This window comes from Parambassis ranga, chromosome 13 (assembly GCF_900634625.1).
Source record: "Parambassis ranga chromosome 13, fParRan2.1, whole genome shotgun sequence".
Classification (NCBI taxonomy): Eukaryota; Metazoa; Chordata; class Actinopteri; family Ambassidae; genus Parambassis; species Parambassis ranga.
The window spans coordinates 2,599,819-2,620,559 of record NC_041033.1 but is presented as its reverse complement, the minus strand read 5'-3'; the positions used below and the strand labels follow the sequence as shown (position 1 = coordinate 2,620,559).

The 20,741-nt window shown below is 41.6% G+C and overlaps 1 protein-coding gene across 1 annotated transcript; it reads right to left on the bottom strand.

Annotated features, from left to right (window-relative positions):
* Window positions 1-2,749: 2,749 nt before the first annotated feature.
* tbx4 (T-box transcription factor 4) lies at window positions 2,750-20,275 on the bottom strand. Its single transcript, XM_028420481.1, has 9 exons — window positions 20,073-20,275; window positions 17,067-17,212; window positions 16,874-16,968; window positions 10,778-10,897; window positions 8,679-8,826; window positions 5,122-5,274; window positions 4,853-4,941; window positions 4,537-4,772; window positions 2,750-4,458 (listed from the first exon to the last, which is right to left on the bottom strand). The coding sequence occupies exons 2-9, from the start codon at window positions 17,208-17,210 to the stop codon at window positions 3,812-3,814; spliced, it is 1,632 nt and encodes a 543-aa protein (XP_028276282.1). The 5' UTR covers window positions 17,211-17,212; window positions 20,073-20,275; the 3' UTR covers window positions 2,750-3,811.
* Window positions 20,276-20,741: the final 466 nt, after the last annotated feature.

Sequence of the window (20,741 nt, the reverse complement as noted above, 5' to 3'; positions counted from 1 at the left end):
TATTATTCTATATATATATATATATATATATATATATATATATATATATATATATATATATATATATATATATATATATATACATATACATATATATATTCACTCCTATTCATTAAGACTAGGTAAATTGCAGACAGAGGCATGAATGCACAATAGGATTTTTTCCCTTTATGTGTGTATATGCCTTTTCTTTCTATGTCTTAATTCATTAGGTTCATCAATTATTCAGTTTGATCTTCTCAGGTCAAACTCACTTTTAGGGTCAGATTTTGACTTCTTAAATAAGCAGATTGTTGTTAAATACAACTGCACATAAAACACTTTTCAAGGTTTTCTGACAAGAACGATTTGGTCACTTGCACATGCATAACCCTGTCGCTTGTGCATGCAGTGATAGTCTTATACAGCATATTGCATAATACTGCACAGTCCTAACCCACTTTAAATCAGTTTCTCTAAGCCTCACACGTTTATCTTGGCTGTTCGCACATTCCTACGTCATTCACAAGTCACTAATGCTTTTGCATGAACAAATGTTTACGGTTTTCAAATATATAACATTTAAATGTACTCAGAATGTAACAATATAATATAAGTTGTCAGATAAATTTGAAATTAAATCAGTTAGAGACATGAAAATGTTTATTTGGTGTGCAAAAATGTCAATATATTCAAAAATGTTATATTGAATTTACATGAAATGAAGGGACAATGCACAAATGTATGAAGGATGACCATCATCATATCTTACACATATTTCTGAATGTTCCAACTCTACTATAGCGAGCCTTTCCTTTCCCTGTCGGCTCAGGCTGTTTTGTGTTTGCAGTCTTGCAGGGATTTTTTCCCCAGTAAGTCATTTGGGAGTGGGATTTGTGTGCAGCTCTCTTTTTCCGGTACTCACCATGGCTTAACAACAGTTCTTTAAGCTCCCATCTGGTTCTGCCTGAGAGTTCTTTGCTGTTCCGTTTCACTAGGATATTGTTTGGAGTCGGAATTTTGGAGCCAAGCTTTGACGAACAACCGCAGTAGTGAGGCTCAGTCTTACACTCACGACACAAGTGCAACTATCACACAACGGCTGGTTTTGTGGTGCACCTCTCAGCTTGTCTTACATAGATAGCTTATTTAGTGCCACTGCACTGATGATTCTTAATGTTTGTACAATGAATATAAATTCTGATATGATTAAATTTACTCTTTTACCCTGCAAGTCAAAATGTAGCAAATCTCAGTTTGGCACATGTGAATAATCAGGGCTTAAAGGAGCTTTACTTTGAAAAGTTAAAGGACTGTCAGGTACATTCTTCTTACTCTCAACAAATCCCATGAAAAGATCCAAACCAACCCTGACTGATTCAGTCACAGCAATGGGCCACACTGTGACACAGATTACAACAAACACAGACACTATTTCTTTGTAGCAATCTGCTACTGGAAATACTGTTCTCACCAACCAACTAAATGTGTCTGTCACATTACATGAAATGGACTCTATCAATGATTGTATAAAGGAAGGGGACATAACCATCATGACTTGTGTAGTACACTCTGGACACCTCAGATGATAAAGATGTGACCCCTTGCCAGACCTCAGAGATGGAAGCCCATTTCCTTAGCCTCTGGATACCACTATAATTACATAGTGGTTCCTCCACTATTTGTTGAATGCATTCTTGCCTATGATATTTTTTTGGAGCTAGGAGTGACCCTACAGACCAGGTGCCCTTACTACCAATAACTGCTTTACTTAGTATGCAACTTAGCCAAGTAGCTTGCCAAAAAGTGATCTCTGGGACTAAGGAATGAAGCCAGTGCAGAAGAAGAAAAGTGCAGTTCCCTCTGCAGCCTCTAGGGACTGGCTCTAACAGCAGTTAGTAAGTGACAAGCAGGTGGCGACTCACAGTGCGAGTTTCCTTTTTTCACACCCGCTGCTTGCTTTAACTCCATTCGCACTCCGCCTCTTTATCGTGTTGGGAGTTTAGGAAGACTATGAATATTTAGATGTCTCTCTCAATTGTCAGTTGCAGCTGCAGGGGTGGGACTGCAGGAACCTCTGTGCACAGGTTTGTTATATATCTAGAGGTTTGTTGGCCAGGTTTTAAGGCACTTCCACATTGACCTCCCTTTGCTAATCAGTAAGCCACAGTACCCTTCACAGTCTATGACTTTAGGTGAGAATGTGTGTGGTGTTTATATTTGGTTTCAAGGCACTAATAAATTCATTTCTCACCATATAGACGTTACCGATGTACAGACATGTTCAAAAGTTAGTACCCTCTTTTTACTTCTGTGTTTTTTGTGGGGGCAAACATCATAACAATGATCTGAGCATTAGGTAAACACAACTTTAGATGAACAACAACATATAGGTTTTGACAATAATTTATCAAAAATGAAGGCAAAAAAAAAACGTGTTCAATACAGCGTCCCCCCCTTTACTGCATCCATAGGATTTTATTTTGTGAGCTGCAGCAGGTGCTGCTGGTCACCAGTCATTGATGAACTGATCATCAGCAGGTGTACAGACCTCTATTATAGCAGACAATCTGCAGCGTTCAGGTGTGTGTTAACACAATGCCAAGAGAGAAAGACACAAACAATGGTGTTAGAGAAGCAGCTGTCGCTGCACATCAATCTGAAAGACTTATAAAACCATTTCAAACTGCAGTTCACTGTTCTACAGTGAGAAAGAATATTCACAAGTGGAAAACATTCAATCCGGCTGTCAATCTTCACAGCAGTGGGCATCCCAGCAAATTCACCCCAAGATCAAGTTCAGACAACTGCGTCTGAACAAACCCAAATACTTGTGGAACAATGTCCTATGGACAGATGAGACCACTGTCCAGCACTGTGGTGGAGGGGTGATGCAGTCATTGAGTGGACCATGAACTCCTCTGTACACCAGAGTATTCTAGAGACAAATGTGAGACCAGCTGTCTGACAGTTAGCTTGGTAGAAATTGGGTCATACAACAGGACAATGATCCAAAACACAGCAGCAAATCTACATTAGAATGGCTAAAAAAAGAGAAGAATCCAGGTTTTGGAATGGCTTAGTCAAGTCCAGACCTCAATCCAATTGAAATACTGTGGTAGGACCTTCAGAGGGCTGTGCATAAGTGAATGCCCAAATGACGTTTTGCATGATGTTCATACACAAAACCATAGAATTAAAAAGAGGGGGTAATAACTTTTGAACATTCCTGTACAGTGAAGTAGAACAGGGCTTATAAACTGCTCACAGTAGGTCAGGCTAGTATTGTTGACTCCTGTCTGTGTAACATGGGCTACCCTGTACCAAGCTATTTGTATCCAAATTATCAGCCCTTTTACAAAAAGAAAGGCTTTTTGGGATTTGCATCTCCTGCTATCAAAAAAACACCCAATCTTTTCCTTTGAGCATGTGTCTTAATCATACTGCATGGCTCTTTCAGAGCAAGGCCAGCAGCTAATAATATTCCCTTATCTATTTTTCTTTGTTCTCCTCATTGATCTTCGGCGTTAGCAAGCAAACACTAACTGTCACTGCACTCCTTGTGCCCTTATTCTTTATGCTCCCTCAGATGAACTTCAAGTGCTAATCCAACCCATGATATTCAAGGGAGTATGAAAATACCACCTGATCACAGGCTTCTAGTACATATGCTACAAAGCTGCATAGGTAAGGAGGAGGTCAGTCACTGTTCACCGCATACAGGATGTAAAAGGCCTGCCACCATTGCCTGGTGTTGGCAAACCACAATTATATTTTGGTAACCATGAATGATTTCAGATCACAGAAAGACTGGGTTCACTAGTGGCCCACATTAGCTGTCAGTCCAGTGACTCCCTGCACTACTTAGGCCCACTTGGTACTGATAGGATGGATCTCGGATGGATATAGTACCCTGTGCGGAGTAGGCTGAAAATTCTCTGTGAGGCCGGAGCGGTGACCCTGGCTTTTTGTGGTACAGAGGTGGGTGGCCTGACCTCTCTCTAGATCCCGGAACAGCTGGGGAACACGAAGAAGATGAGGATGAGGGTGGCATGATGGGCAGACCTCGCTGGACTGTAGCTGAGTTGTAAACACCCAAGTCAGCCTGCGGTCGTGACACCATGGATGATGTTGGGTGTGGAACCACGGGGGTAGAGTTGGTGAAGTGAGCAGTGAAGGGCTGGTACGGGACACCTTCCACACTGTAGCGAGGGTAGGGCTGCATTGTAGCCCACATGTTGCAATTAATTGAGGGAGAGTTGGTGAGGTCATCTGTGTCTGCTGCTCCAGATCCAGACTCTGTATCCATGCTACCATACATACAGGCTTCTCTTGATGTGATTGCGTCAGTGCAGTATGGGTGAGACAGTAGGGGCGATTCATAAGAGGGAGGTGAACGAAAGTAATGCTCCTCTGACACTGCAGATGATGACTCTAAGTATGGCCGCTTACATCCAAGCTCCAAGTGTCGGGCATTTTCTGCAAAACAGAATAGATTACCTCCTACTGAGTCTGTGCAGTATTTGTATGATTGATGAACAGTGGCTGTGGGTATACCTCTGTGTTTGAAGCAGTGGTACAGAAGGCTGGGATCTCGGCTCTGAGGGAAGTGGTTAGACATGGGATCCTGGGAGTCGGAGTTAGACAAAGGAACCCCGGTGTCATACTGATAAGAAGACAGAACCTGTGGGTGCCCTGTTAGGACTCCGGCTCCTAGTTTCCCCGCTAGGTGACTGTGTGAGGAAATGAGCCTCTGGCGAACCATGTTCTTTGAAATGACTGGATATTCTTTCCTGCGGCAGTGACGTAAACAGAAACAGGATCAGTTTGCAACACATACACTCAGAACAGTGTTAGATTTGTGTAAACATACCCTTGCAGTCTTGATACACGCAGATCTCCTTCTTCACTGCCTCGAAATCCTTTGGCAAAGGGGTTGTTTTCTATCTTCAACTGAGTGATCTAGGGAAATCACATTTAATCTCTCATCTTTGCCATAAATATGTACAGCAACACATAACACCAACATCTTAAGTTACAGTTATGTATTCCCTTTGAAAAGCTTGCCAGGAAAATGCATTACATCAGAGGTCCATATATGAAGTTTTATTATTTTATTATATTTTGATGTAGTAGATGTACCTTGTGGTTCTGATAAGAAGTCACAGAGATGAAGGCTGTCTCATGAAAGACATGAGTACAATAGGCTGTGTTCTTGGATCCAAAGGCGTTGTTTTCGTCAGCTTTGACTATGTGTAGTCTGGGCTGGTACTTGTGCATAGAGTTCAGGATGATCTAGAAGGGGAACAGAGACAATGTTTCAACCTAAGCCCGGGAGATTCCAATCGATATTGTTTCCATTAACTGGTCCATTATTCATATATACGCATACAAACACATCTGATTAAAGGGACAACGTCCTTGTGGCCATATAGTGTTAAACATCATGTCACAATAGATACCTCACACATTATCCATTATATCCTGCAAACACAGGTTTATTCAGGGCATTTTCCAATAAAAACACAGCTGTTGTTCTTTACCTAATCTAAGCTTGAGGTTATGGAGAATCAACAGTAAGAAGAGCTCTAAAATGGCTGCTGTTTGGTATCTAAGACCCTCATATGAGTGAGGTGTTACACATGAACAGTATTTGTCACACCCAAACCATGATTTTATTTTTCTAATGCTACATTAGGGCATTAAAACACAACTGCTGTCACAAAAAATGTGTCAGCCTGCACAAATCAATACATTAAAATACAATAATATTTAATATTTAATAAAAAAGCTTCTTACAGATGAAATGAATTGTGCCTACTCACACAAAAGAACCATTGTGTCATTCTGCACAAAACAATTGACACAAAATTGCACGTTAAGAAATGAGAAACATTAAAGTTTGGGAAATCCTGGCATAAGCATAACAAACTGATTTTACTACTATACTGTCTTTGCAAATATAAGATGTATGTTTGGTACCAACAGATGACCATGAACCTTTTTTTCACCTCCTTCGTTTCCTTGTTGTGTTCACTTGACATTTACATCAAAACTGAACCTTTCACATGTGAGGTTGTTAGAATCAATAAGTTCAGTGGCTGCTTTGTCTACATCCTTCATCTCCATCACACCTGATGTGAAATTAGAGTGCTGTTTATCACTACAACAGGTGTTTAACATACGTAGTGTTTAGGTTGTTGGGTGGCTGCAGGTCAGCTCACTACTATCGTTCTGCTCACCGCAGCACAGTGCTGTGCCCAGCGAAGCGTTAGCAACAGTAGGGCAGGGTCATCACTAGTCCAGCTCTGTCAGGGCCAATCAACATCAAGCTCTGCACTTCGGCTCTCCTCCTCATTCAGCCAGACACTCTCCTGAGGAGCCTTCTCCTCCAGGGGGCTCCCAAAGAGAGGCAAAGGTTGAAGAGGGCAGGGGGAGCTAGGCTCAGGTTGAACACTTAGTAGCCCTTCGCTCACATGCTCCTGTTGCTGAGGCAGGCTGGAGACAGAGATAAGCTATTGGCTGGTTCACCTGAGGCTTTATCTTGACCTTTGTCTGCTCAGCTGTCTGGCTGCTGACTGAGGGTGATACTGGAGACTCTTGGTTGACTGACTGATCAGGGAAGTCTCCTTCTAATCAGTGAAATGCTAAAGGAAGTGGTGGCTTTCATCTCCACTGATATAAAGACATACTAGCTCGAACTGATTGGCGCCACAGATGATTCCTGAGAAGTTTTTTTTCTGGTATATTTAAGGTTATTGTTACAGAAAATTTTGTGTTAATTATTAGATTCAGGGATATTAAAAATGTCCTGAATGCTGAATTCAGTTATGTCCTATAATTGTATGTAATACTTTTTTCAGCAGTGGATTTACGTCATGAAAATGGAGCTAGTGCCTATATGTGAAATAAATCAGCCCTGCTGAAGCTTAGATTCCTTTCAACATCTCTTAACCAACAGTAGCAAGTCGCTAGCCAGGTCGCTAACATCTGTTTGCTATCAGGAAAAAACAGAGCTTGTGCTGCTAAAGCTGATCAGGTCCTTTGTTGGGAGGTTGATATGAGATTATGTGCAGTATGGAGAAACATGACTGTCATGGAATTGAAAGAAATCATTCAAACATTCAGATGCTGTTAAGCCTTAAAGAGATTCTAATTGAGTAACTAAAAGCATCATCATCAGTATAGGAAATGTCTTTTTAATAAATAGTTGGCCTACCAAACAGGGCAGAGGATGAGGGTAAAATCGATTTTATAGTTAAATAAGTGATTTTTACACACACTGTAATGGGCATAATTAGCAGTGAATGGGAGATCCTTCACTTTGAGAGATTCTCTGCTGCAGCACACCTCCTGGTCTGGGCGTCAGCTGGGCCCTGCCTGGCCTCTAACTTGCTCTGTCCTCATTACTCGCCCTTATCACTGGCCAGGCACTCAACTCAATCTGACAGCAGGCCCCACCACTGATCTGAGAGGTTATGAACCTAATGAGCCTGCCCATTGATGGGATGGCTTCGGACAAGCTATCCCAGAGTCCCCCTGGGGAGCGCTGCCACAGTCACACTCTTCACCGCCCTCTGTAGCCTCTCTCATTCTTACACACTCCTTCGCTCCCTTCCATTCTTCTGTGAGGAATCTGCTCGTGCAAAAACAGCTTCATGATATCGCTGTTCACATATCTATCAAGCATTTCACATCCGTTGAATATTTCACTCACTGCGATGCTGGGTGAGATTTTTGTCAAAACAGCGCTCCCCCAGGTCATGAAACCATAGCACTTTATGAGGGTGTTGCACTATATTCCAGACATGCAAAGCTGAACATAACAGGAGTAATATTAGGGTTAACACAATACATACAATACTCCTGTACTTTAATTCTGTATGCAGCATTAGGCTGGTGTCTATGTTGGTGAATTTGGGACATACACCGTAAATAAAACATGGCCGCAGACGGGATGGGGATGTTGTGTTAAATTTTTAGAAAAAAATGTCCAGCAATTTATATGAACATTAAGATTCATTAAGTCAGGTTTCATCTGAATGACGTGTTCAAATTATACTTACAATTAAATTTACCAATAAGGAGACGGTGCATGTGCCGGGCCGTACACTTCACTAACACAAGATAAGATAAGATAATCCTTTATTAGTCCCCCACAGGGGGAATTCACAAACTTACTGCCCTGTGATGAGGTAATGACATTGATCCAGGTGTAAAGTCACTTTATGACCTTAGAGAAAATACAAATATTTCTGTACATTTGTGTGTTTTTCTTTTAAGAAAGTCTTTTCATCAGGTTTTTTATATGCATACTTTTTTCTCATACATTTATTATTTTAATTTCAGAGAACATCCATATTTTCTGGTGAACTTTATGTCAACTTTTTTGTGTAAACTTTAAAGTTTTATCCTAAACTTGTGAGGTTTTCTCTTGCAAACCTACAAGTGTAATTTTTCTTTGATTGATTTTTCATGTATAAGTTTTAAACATTTTTTCTGTTTGTGTTTTTTTTTATATACATATACATTTACAGCTTTATCTAAAAAAGTTTTTCCATGAGTTTTCCATGAGACTGTTTTGAATAGGATTTATTTTCTCAGCTCTTCACACAATTAAACTGCAAGTTTGTAAGATCCTTTACTGCAGCACAAAGCGTGACGACAAAGTTTGTACTAAACCTCCTTTTATTACTCACATGTCCAAAAGGGTCCAGGTGATTGTTTGTTAGCTTCAGCTTCTGAAATGACACCAGTTGCCTCATCCAGTGAGCTCCTGTTGCAGGGGAATCAGGGTGCACATAGAGTCTGCCAGGCATCGCCGGCTCAGCTTTACCAGCCACCATCCTAGAAACAGATGGACGGAGATGTGAAGAAGGTAAAGAAAGACATGACATATGTACCAGTGTTGCTATCTTGAAAATCCAGTTGTATTTAATTTCCCAGCCTTCTTTACCATAGCTGCTCTCACAGCATTAAATCCCTCAGACTGGAAGGCACTGGCCTCCACTGAAACACCATTACTAATTATGCTGCTCCAAGGTGTTGCTGAGGAACACCAGAGCCACCATCTGCAGGCCGTGCCACTACATGAGAAACAAATGGCCGTAAAATGACTGCTCTGCTAAAGATTTTCTGTTTCTTCAGCTTTTCCTGGCAAAGTGTTGTTGTCCTCCCTATTTATGCTAGCTCTCCGTGCTGTACTGATGGGTGGACTGCAGTGTCATCGCCTCCAGAGGTGGTGTCAGCTTGGTAGGATCTTTGTTGGAAGTGCTAGAGCACCTGTCAGATCAGCCAGGCTTTGACATTCTGCTGTTTTACTGCATTAAAACCAGCAAAATACATATGAGATACAAAAATACTTAATTTTGTGTAGCAGGTGTGTCATTCCTTAATTCTTATTTGAGATGAGATGTGGACATAAGAGTTTTAGGAAATGCTTTGCATTTTTGGTGAATAGAGGAGTGCTTCTTTTAAAGGGATATTATTTACCCTCCATAGCCGTGACTGAAGCGGTAAGCACATTTAATGACCTTCCATCCTTCTAGCTCTTGGAGAGGAGAAGGAAAGCACATATCTGTGACAGGATTTGACCCTGTGTAGTGACCTGTGGGTTTGCAAACTATGGACATGGAGCTGTAAGGGGACCTAGGGCAAACCTTGGAGATAAAATGAATAAAAGTCTTGAAACAAAAAAAACAAAAAAACCCAGACAATTTGGTTCCCAAAGAACTCCATTTAGCAGTTTATGGTCAAAATAAATACTTCAGAGAACCAGTGGTGAATTTTGGTCTGCTGTCTCCCTTTGTTAAAGTCCAATGTTAACATCCAGCATTATTGATCTATAATTCCCTTTCAGCCTGGTAATAGTGATTGAGAATTGCTTATTATAAAATCTGACTTGTATTAGCTGTGCTGACAGTTGCTCCATGAACAGGTCTCAAACAGTTATGAACTCACAGCAGGACATTTTGAGAAAACATCAGATCCACATATTGAATGAACATTAGACTTCACTTTCACTTCTCAAGCAATAGCTTGACAATAAAATAGAGAAAATAGGGCCCAGACATCAGTACTGACCTGAGCGACACCACATTTGGTCAGCCCCACCTAACGTAAATGCATATTGACATTGTTACTAGTCACAGTGGAGCCACAAGTGAAACTCCAGGATAAGGAAACACAAGGGCTTTAAAGGCATTATCATTAGATACACTCAGGGTTTCTATATGTCTCAGAAAACCAGGATTTTATTAGACCCATATTAAGATTTACCATTTGTAATGCACACTTTTAATTTAAATTATGTTCAGTTTAAGCATGTGTCATATCTGGTGAATGTATTATCGACTATGTTAATAATATGTGGTGTTTTTTCATAAAGATGTGTTGGCCTAGAGCTGAAATCATGAAGAATTTAGAATGCAACAGTGATGTGGGGTACCCACATCAAGATGCTCAGAGTTCCCCACAAAGCCACAAGCCTTTGAATGCACCACCAATTAGCTAAGGTGAAAAAGGTCATGTGCACATGCATGTGGGGAAAAAAACATTGGCTGCTATAACATTAAATTTAAAACATTTCTGTATTTTAAAAAAGTGAATAAAATATAAATGATAAAATATAAAATACATATACTGTGCTTTTTAAAGGAGACTTCACACACAGCCACTGATCCCCTATCATAGAGCGCTATACCCTGAAACTGTCCTGAAATATATTAGCATGTATCACGTATGTTTTACCTAAAATCTTTACGCAGCAGTAAAATTGAGCAGACTCTTCCAAACTTACCACTTGTTATCACAGAATTTGTAGCGGTGGTCGTCAGCTGGGACGATATCAATGAGCAGGATGTATTTGGTTTTGGGGTTCATCCCGGTCACTTTAACCTTGTAGCTGGGAAACATCCTCCTGTTGAAAAAGATAAGAGAATAAGAAACAAAATACAACCGCTCGACCACACAAATCAGTTCATTTTAAATAGCTCTAATAAGAATCATCTGTTGCACATCAACTTTGGAACAATTAGCGACAGACAGCTTCTTGGAGTGTAAGAAACACATTCTCATTCTGTGCCAAAAACACATTATTTTTATACACAACCCATTTCAACAACTGATCCGAGTGTGTATTGTCAGAGATTGGATTAGCTATGTGATGTTTTCAAAGGATTGGGATGACCAGTCTCACGGCTCATTTGACCAAACCTTGTCCTTTTTCTGCCAATTTCTCCCGTTTGTCTGGCCTGGTAATGATTTGTCTCCCTGCAGGCATTTATTTGGGAGAAGACTAAAATCCTCTCATACTTGTGAGACGCTATAAAAAGTATGGGAACAGGCTCTATCTTTCATCTTTTAAATGTCTCGGGACTAAAAGACAGAATATGCTAATATAGCAGTCAAGGCTATAAAACACATGAAGGGAGCTACCTTTCCTGACCTCTTCTGGGAAACCAAAAACATTTTCATCCCATCTGCGCCAAAGGAAATTTCTCGAAGGGCCCTGCACCCCCTTATAAAGTCCTAAGTGGTTTTTAATGGCACCCCAGATCGGACAACAGTTTAGACAGCCGGCTTGAAATTGCTTAAGAGGCTACGGTCAAAAAGGCCTGCAGTTTATCTGCGGGCGCTGCCAGTGGCAACGCGTTCAAACACTGGATGACACACACACACGCAGCAGTCTGGCATGCTTTTCTGAGAGGATGGCGAAGCATCAAAACCCCCTATCTTCATACTCGCCATTCTGATTGGTGCAAATGCCCATCTTCAAAGGCTCTGATCATGTTACTGTAAATACTCCCTCACGTAAGACGGAGGGAGAGGAGAGGGATTGAGGGCAGGTAATTTAAATCTCTCTCCTAGGCTTCAAATCCAATCAGTAGGAGAGATCAGTCCTGCTATCATCCTCACTGAAAGACGGGTTAATCTTAGAGGAACATTCAAAACAGACCTCTGCTCATCTCTGGCTCCACTCACACCGCACAGACGCAGCAGATGGAATTCTGTGTCAACACACGGCCCACCCATTTGTATAATACAGCCCTAATGACCTAATGGAGGGCTCTGCTGCTGCTGCCGCTGTTTACTCTTCAGCTGTGGAAATGACTGTACAGCCAGGCTGATAACTTGCATGACACCGCTAACTTGCATGGGTGCAAATTAGGTTGAACACGTTTATGGTCATAATATTGCACACACAGAAAAACCTGCCGTTTACACCTCTGCAGAGGCAACCCTGTACAGGGAACAGTAGTGAGTCGATACAAAATAGCACCTGACAAGAATTACACTCTCTTTCCAGGTTAAAAGTCTGGAGTGGCTGCCCTCCAATGGACGCTGTCTACAAAGATGTGTGCTTCAAGGACCACAGGCCGGCCCTTAGAAGTCACACCAACAAGGAAATGGAACAGTCTGTGGAGGGTCAACGTCAATGTGATTTGGCCTTCATGTGTTCATCAATTACTTAATCAACTAGTCAATTAACAAATAGTTGCCCATTTTCCATCCTTCTAATAATTCATTAACAGATTGTTTTAGTTTTTGTTGGGTGGTTTCTGGATCCTTGGAAAGCTGACAGCTGGGGCCCCACAGGATGTTAAACTGGCCTTGGTGCTAACATTTAACCTGTAGGAGTGCAGCACAGTGAACCTGTAGTGGCCTTCATGCTAACACAGATAGTTGCGTCAGTTTGAATAAAAAGAAACCCGCATTGTAGTGTGTCACTGTAGTTTAGCAACATGTACACGTGATGAAACACTGTATACGAGTGAGTGTTACACACATGCTGCATGTATTAACACACACACATATTGCGACTCAGAACAACTGATTTTTAAAGGCAGACAACATGAAGGCATGCATATACATTTGGTGGTGTGACTAAGTGAGTGAGTTTAAGGGGAGCATGAGAAATGGATGTCGGAGAGTGTGTGTATGATATCAGTGTCAGGGTGTGTGTGTGTTTCTGTGCCCAGCCAGCTGTTTCTCTTAACAATCCCACATGTTTAGGCCCTCCAGTGATCCATTCCCCTCTCTGGGAATCTCCAGTACCCTGGCGAGATCAAAAGAAAGCGTCGAGGGCGGGGGGTGGGGGGTGGGGATGATGAAGCGCTACAACGTAGTAGACTCGGGCCTGTTGTGGGCGCCGGATTCCTCTTATCAACTGGCTGCTGCTCTCTTGACGGGATGTGTACAAAGAGGGAGAGTGAGGGAAGAGCTGCACTGGGTGCTTTGAAGAGGGAGGATTACGCCTGGACAATGACACTCACCATAACAAGTCTTCGAGTCTTCTGGAAGGTGCTGCTCGGTGAGTAGACGGAGCTAGTTTCATCTCAGAGTGTTGGGGAAATGTGGAATCCCCTGGTAGTTCTGCATCTGTCCCTCCCTCCCTGCCACCTCTGCACAGATCCTCCTCACGTTTCACCGACGTTTTTCAAATCACAGCACCAAAAAGCTAACATTTGTTTTGTAATGGCACCCCATTCTCTGTTTTCTTTTTTCAATGCAAAAGTAACACAAAGTCCAGCATTTACATCAGTGTTGATGCCTCAAGGCCCATCCTTAAAGGTAGGGTAGGAGATTTCATTCTGATGCACTTTTTGTTAAATTAGCTTAATGTTTTTAATAAATTCTCTTTACAATCCGATAGCAACCGATTAGTTCGGCAGTTTTGCTTTATAACAAAGAATATGAATCATCTGTGGAAGCTATAAAACACTAAAAACATCAGCCAATCCCAAGAGGCGCACCTGCCACCACCAGTATTGGCTGGTTGGCTGCTCTCTTCCTGCTCTGCGCGCACCAGAGAGGTACGTGCATGATGGTCGAAGTCACAGACTGGTTGGGAGGCGTGGCTTCGGGGTGAGCTCCGAGACTTTCAAAATCTGGCTGACTCTCACTGAGTTTTCAAAATCTCCTACCCTACGTTTAAAGCACCAACATCAAACAACCTTAGTAAATACCACATGCAGCGGACCGAACTGAACATTTTCAGTTCCACAAATGGCCACTTGAGGATGGCTCCATAGTTGAATCAATTCCTATAGGCCTCCATGTAAAAATGTCCATGTACAGGTGATTATTTTTATACCTTTTCCATTTAAATAAACACGTTATAGGGTGTGATTGCTTTAAGTTGCATGTAGGTGCCGTCTCAGATTGCGATTTGCCTGCTTAAGCAGCCATGTTGGGATTGACTGGGAGACTAGCACTGCTGAGATGGCACAGTGTGCTTTACAACCACTGGGCAGTGGAAACCTATAGGTGTAATCATGGAATGTTCATCCATCGTAATCTACAGCGTATGGTACAAAAAAGTGGTTTCATGCTGCTATTAATAAACAACCATTTGACCCAACAAGAGTGTAGTATGTGAGAGCGCCTCTTTTATTTTGAAGGATCCATCAGTGTGCACTCATGTGGTCATGTAGAAGCTGATAATGTTGGACGTTTATGTCGTGTTTTTAAATTAATCGTTCTGTTGGAAGTTGTCAGGAAAACATCTTCCATGCACAAAGTTCTGCAGAATTGTGGCTGCTTTTAGACCAAACACACTGACGATCAGTTTAAAATGATACACCAAAATGTCTCTTCCAGCCCTCACCTTCAGACTCAGCACCCTGCAGGAACACTCTGACCTTCGACCTCTCACATCCACAGACAACAGCATCACTCAACATCTTCTACCACACACCAGAAAAGGTTGGCTGCTTGGCTTCACATTTTACAAGGTAGTTAATGCTGCTGAACAGAAGAGTCCCCAAATGTGTCAGGTAAGAAATCGTCAAGGTGCACACAACACAGGCTCCACTCTATCTCCATGGCTGCTGTCTCTCCAAACCAGAACGCAAACACTGAAACCACTGAACTGCCACTGAGGTTTGTTCCATCCCAGTGTTTGTTTTCTGGATCACTGTGTGTGATGGTCACACCAGTCACTGCAGCATATTATGAAGGAATGTTGATGAGTATAGCAGCTAGATAAGATTAGCTGGCAGGTTGGGTACAGTGTTTGTTGTTAGCATTTTAGCATGTGGTTGTTTTTTGTGGTTCTGATTGTTTTCCTCTCCAGATGATTCCAGAATATGACATATGCTTTGTCTCTCTTGGTAACTGCCATGAACGCTTTTTTTTAATATAAGGTATAGGTGCACATACAAAAAAAAATGCTTGAGGTGGCCATACTTTTAGAGAATTAAAGAATAATGTTGTGTCAGACAGCCATGGCTGATTTTGTGTTGTACTCAAAATATTCCTTGTTAGAATTCCTTTGAGATATAAACCTGATCCATTGACTACTAGCCAAGATCACATGTGTAGTACAGCCTGATATATATTGATCTGCTGATATTATTGCCAAATATATATGTATATACAGATATCCATTTGTCCATGATGTTTAGTTCACGTAACATTTTGGCTCAACCTAACTTTGTATTTACTGCTAGTTAGCAGATGCTAACCCGGTAAACACCGACTGTGTTAAAGCAGCATGATGTGAGGAAACAGGAGTCTGTCCAGCCAGCAGCAGCTTGAGGTTTTACATTGCTGTGGGCATAGACCTACACTCCTGTGTTATTTAGGGATTGGCTGACTGTGACTTTTGTTTTCTTTCCCAGCTATTTGACTTCCTTATCAAGCAGCACTGACCTCATATTGTCATATTGCAATTTATAGCATGGTTTTAAGGGGATCTTGGTTGCACATTTTTCTCAAAGTCTGGATCCAAATCCTGTTTTTTCCCCTTATTTCTTATTCTTCTACATATTTTTCTGCTCCAACTCAAGACTGTTGCTTGCTAAAACATTACCAAATACTGCCGTGGAGACACAGCGAGCAGCTTTACATACACTATTCATAACACCTTTGAATAATTCAGCCTGATGTTGATATCATTTTCATTTAGTCCTGCAGCCTGTGTTACTGCAGGTAGGCTCAGACGGGCTTCCCAGCACAGCTGCACCGCACCACAGCACAGGCCTTCAAAGGGCTTTAAGGATTCAGAGTCCACTTTATCAGCTGGACAAGGGAAAGCCCATCTCTTATGGTTATGCAGCATTAAAGAAAAAAATGTGGTGACCTTTTGAATTTTTTACTTGAAAAAAAAAAAACCATCCCATGAGGAATGAGAGGCGGAGGTGTACTCATTCTCTGGTTAATGTCCAAAGGCCTCACTATCTAATCCTCAGGTCGCATTAAATCCAACAAGCCGGGCAGTCATTTGTGTTTTCAATTATGTAGCCACTGCGGCAGGAACTTTGTGTGTCTTTTCCTAAAAAGACAAACTTATAAGTGCTATATTTTACCATTAGCTGTCTAAACAGATGCTAGCAGAAAGCTGTGCTGCTCATTTTGCATAATGAATCCATCACTTGAAAATTTGCACTGTAATATATAATAGGACTAACATCATGTGTACGATTTCCAACTCTCCGTTGACATCTTTGGGAAAATCCAGTGAAAGTGTTTGCTTTCAGGAAAGGCTTATCCAGGCCTCTACATCACCACTTGTGATTCATACTTGAGTTTTGATGAATTATGTTTAGTCATAGTAACCCTGCTCTGAGGCTCAGACCCAATGAGTCATCCAAGGAAAGGAAACCAATTACATTACTCTACTGTACTCTCCGTTTTTTATGGCACTTCTTCTTCTTTTTCCTTACATTTTAATGCATTAACACAACATTTATTATGATTGTAGATGCTTTAAAGAAGCTGCTGTGTGATTTGTGTTGTTTTTAAATGAAGCTACACACACACACACACACACACACTTCTAATAACTTGAAAAAAAATCATGCTTTGGTCAATAATTTTTTTTAGAAACCTAAAAATAACTCTTTATCTTGGTGTCAGGACTGAGTGATGGTGTGTCTGCTGCTTTACTAACCTCCCTGCCTTAGTAATGATCATCTCTGTGCCGGCCTCATGGAACTTCTTCCACAGCTCCCTCTCATGAAGGACGACCCTAATGTGCTCAATGTTCTGCAAGATCACACACATATAATTAATTTATTCATATTATAATTATTTCTTATTACAATATCCCATTCATGCAGCAGCTGTGAGCGGCCTCTGTGTACCTGGTCAGGCTCACTGGAGCTGGGAACACTGGGAGTTGTGGACAGGCCCAGTTGTGACTGGTCTGGAAGGAGATCCGTCTCCCCGCCGGTCTGGGTCCGGCTCATACGCTCATCCGTCACAGCTGAAGCCTTCTCCTGCAGCATCTCTGCAGGATTAGAAAAATACTCAGCTGTCAGACTTATCAGTGAGTGGCTGTGAATGCAGAGAGAGCATGTGGCACTCTTTAATGTCAACTAGAAATATCTTAGTTAAAGTAGATTGCTTGTGGGTCCCACACGCTTCTCTAATGAGGTGCTAGCCTTTTACCAGGAGCATCCATTTATAATGATTACAATGAAAATGTGTTTCCAACACACCAACATCTTATTCTTTATTTATCTCCAAAATATTCAGTTTTAGCTCAAATCTAAAGTAGTTTTTTTTCCAATGGAGTTTTGCATGTAATTACAAATGTATAATGTATAATCCCCTGAGTCAAACTATATTTAAAAATGTCTGCCAAACGTGGCCATGTAAATCCAGTGAATTATTTTTTCTCAGTTTAGCAGCACATGTTTCACTTTACCAGTCAGAACCACGTCATGTGTTTGGACCGGACTGTGTGTCCAGTCACCAGACCCTGTTGTGGGTGAAAAAATCTGGCGAAGTCACTTAAGGTGGAAAAATAACCAAACCATGGTGTGCTGGCTGAACAGTGAAAACACAGTGAGACATTCAGGCGTTAACAATGTGTACTCCCACTTTCCTTTCACACATAAAATCAATGCAAATTCATTGTACATGTAACCTGTGAAGAACAGGTTTGGGATCATTTAAGCCAAAATTTCTGCCAGCTTATCAGAATTGCATCCACATCTTCATGCAATCTATCAACCTCTTATCCTTCAAATTTAGAAAATCCAAACCCGCAATGAACGTTTCATGTACGTACAGAAATATTTAACACACAACCAGGCTCTAAGCACAGGGCTGAATCACACCACGTACTGTGCAGCATTGAAGCTCACATAAAAAGCAGCTGAGAGTGCAGTTTGTGATCTGAATCTTAACAGGAAATGGCCGAGGCAATGAAAAAATCAGGATGTATTCATCCTTGTCTTTATGCTGATGGCCGTATGTCCCCCTGTCTGTCCCCCTGCCTGCCTGCCTGTCTGTCTGTCCGTCTCACCTACACAGTCTCTGCAGATTGTCTTTCACACAGCTCCACACTGCACACTGTGTTCTGAAAGGCTGAGTCTATGAGAGCTGCTTCATTCGTTTGATTAAAAATTCATGAATCTTTGTGAGGTGACATTTATTTTTTATTCCTAATTTGGACGTAAAGTTCTTATCTCTCACTTATGAACTTTGTATTGGTATCAGTGTGTCAGTGTGGAACCTGTTGCTGCCGTCTCCCTCTCTCCTCTGCTCTCTGGGCCTGTAAACAGAGCGGCCACTCCATGACAGTGCAGAGGCAGCGTCCAGTGTAAACTTATGGAGACGTCTGAAAGCTAATAAAGATAAGAGCTGACAGAGAAACAGCCACAGAGCCCTCGTTTGTTTCTTTACAGTGTGAATCCAGGCCTTTCACTTGTCCTGTTTAACCGAGCAGCGCCGGCCAAAACCCTGTTTCTGTTTCTGTCACCCAATCCGAGAACTATTCAGGACACGTATTCCTGCACACCACCGGCAGATTGATACATGTCAACACCGTACAGGAGGGAAATAAACAAATACAAAGTGCAGGAAACACTGGCCTATAGACTTTCAACCATACTAATTAAATGTCTGCATGCCTGCTGTTTGAACTGGAAGAAATGTTTGCTTTAAATTAATCTGAATATAGTCCACTTCAAGAAGAAGCACTGTTCCAAATGTTTCTCTATGCATATCTGGAAAAACACAAGGCAGCATTAACAAGGTAAAAACCGTTTCTCCTGACCCCGACCTTCCACTGTTATGGCTCATGCTGGCACTGAGAGTCACGTGGTATCGCTGCTATCAGTGTTCTGACCCTATTACACAAATCCTCCTCGGTTTGTTATAACAAACAGCCAAAAAAAAGCCTCACAGTAAGTTGTGTTTGCTGTGTATAACATGTGAGGTGTAACTCACACACACATTTCAATCTGCCGCCATTTTGTGTCTGCAACTCTGACGTACAAAGGCCCAGCCAGCAGTGAAGGCTATAGGTCCAATTAACAAGTATAACAAGAAAAGCACCTAAAAACACATCTGTAGTGTGTGTGTGTGTGTGTGTGTTCACTGTCAGGAGTTCTTTTAAAATAAAATGCTAAAGTAAATTTAACATTATATATTTATTTAAATAATTTAAAAAAATTATTATGCTAATTAAAATCCATTAAACCAAAAACTGGGCCACGTGCCACAGAATTCATCTTAAATATGAAAATGTGTGCAAACAATAACAAAATAAATGAATAAATTTAAAAAATTTAAATTACATAAATAAATAAACATGATTTTAAATATTAAAAGGAAAATAGTAAAATTGGCACTTCTATTGTTTATTGTTTTAAACCCGAACCCTCAGATTCAAATCTAAATTTAGGCAGGTAAATGTTATTAAAAATGATTTTAATGGGGTTATAATATAATAATAATAATACTGTAATTATTTACTTAATACTACTACTACTACTACTACTAATAATAATCATAATAATAATAATAATAATAAAAGATGATTGATCCGGTTGTCATAACAAATGTAGCCTATATTAAAGATGCTTCTATTATTATGCTTCGTGACAATGCCACGTAAATATAAATAGTAACCTATATTTACAAAACTAAAAAGTGAGCCCTCGGTGTAATTGCGCCTGTTTCCCTGCTGCATCTGTCCCTGCTGTCAGGTCCAGAGGTGTAATTATAGCAGCACAGAGGATGACACTCGCTCTCATCTCTCTAATAAACGGACAGCGCTGTTTACAAGCAGCCAGATCATTAGCAGATAATCAGTTACACAGCAGCTGATCAGCCGCGCAGACGCGCCTCTACTGTACCTCATGCAGTCACTTATCATCTGCTTAAATCCATCCCCGCGCAGCGGCTCTGTCTCTGGCCTGCAGACCGCGGCTGTTTTCTCTTCCCACGGCGGCTGCACGTGTTTCTACCAAAACTGCCGGTTTATCTGAGCGGGGCTCTGGCGGCGGCGGCGGCGGCTGTCCGCTGGGAAGTGTCGGTGTGTGGCTCGGTTCGGCTGCCTTTCAGCTTCTCCAGCTCCAAGCTGCGTTCTGCGCCTGTGCAGTGCGCTCTCTGAGCTCTGAGGGGGGACGCAGTGGGGTGTTTTCTTGGAATCACACGCACACACACACACACACACTGTTGCTCAGCCCCTGTGATGTGTGAAAGCAGCAGGGAGAGAGAGAGAGTGATCTGTCCCCTCCGTGCTTGTCTCACCGGGTTGGCCCTAAAAGCTGTGGCTGGGAAGAGGAGCCTGGCGGGCCGACGGAACCTCCAACGAGGTCCGGTCCTCCACAGCAAGCTCTCACTGCACACCTCCATTCCTTAGCCATGCAACATGCAGATTATCTTCCTCTTCCTCAGACAATTATTTGTTAATTACTCAGCAAACTATGTTGAACACATGATTAAAGCAGCTGTGATCAGGTCAGGTTGAACTGATGCTGACACAATGAGCGCTGTTTAAAAGACGTGCAAAACCAAGCAGA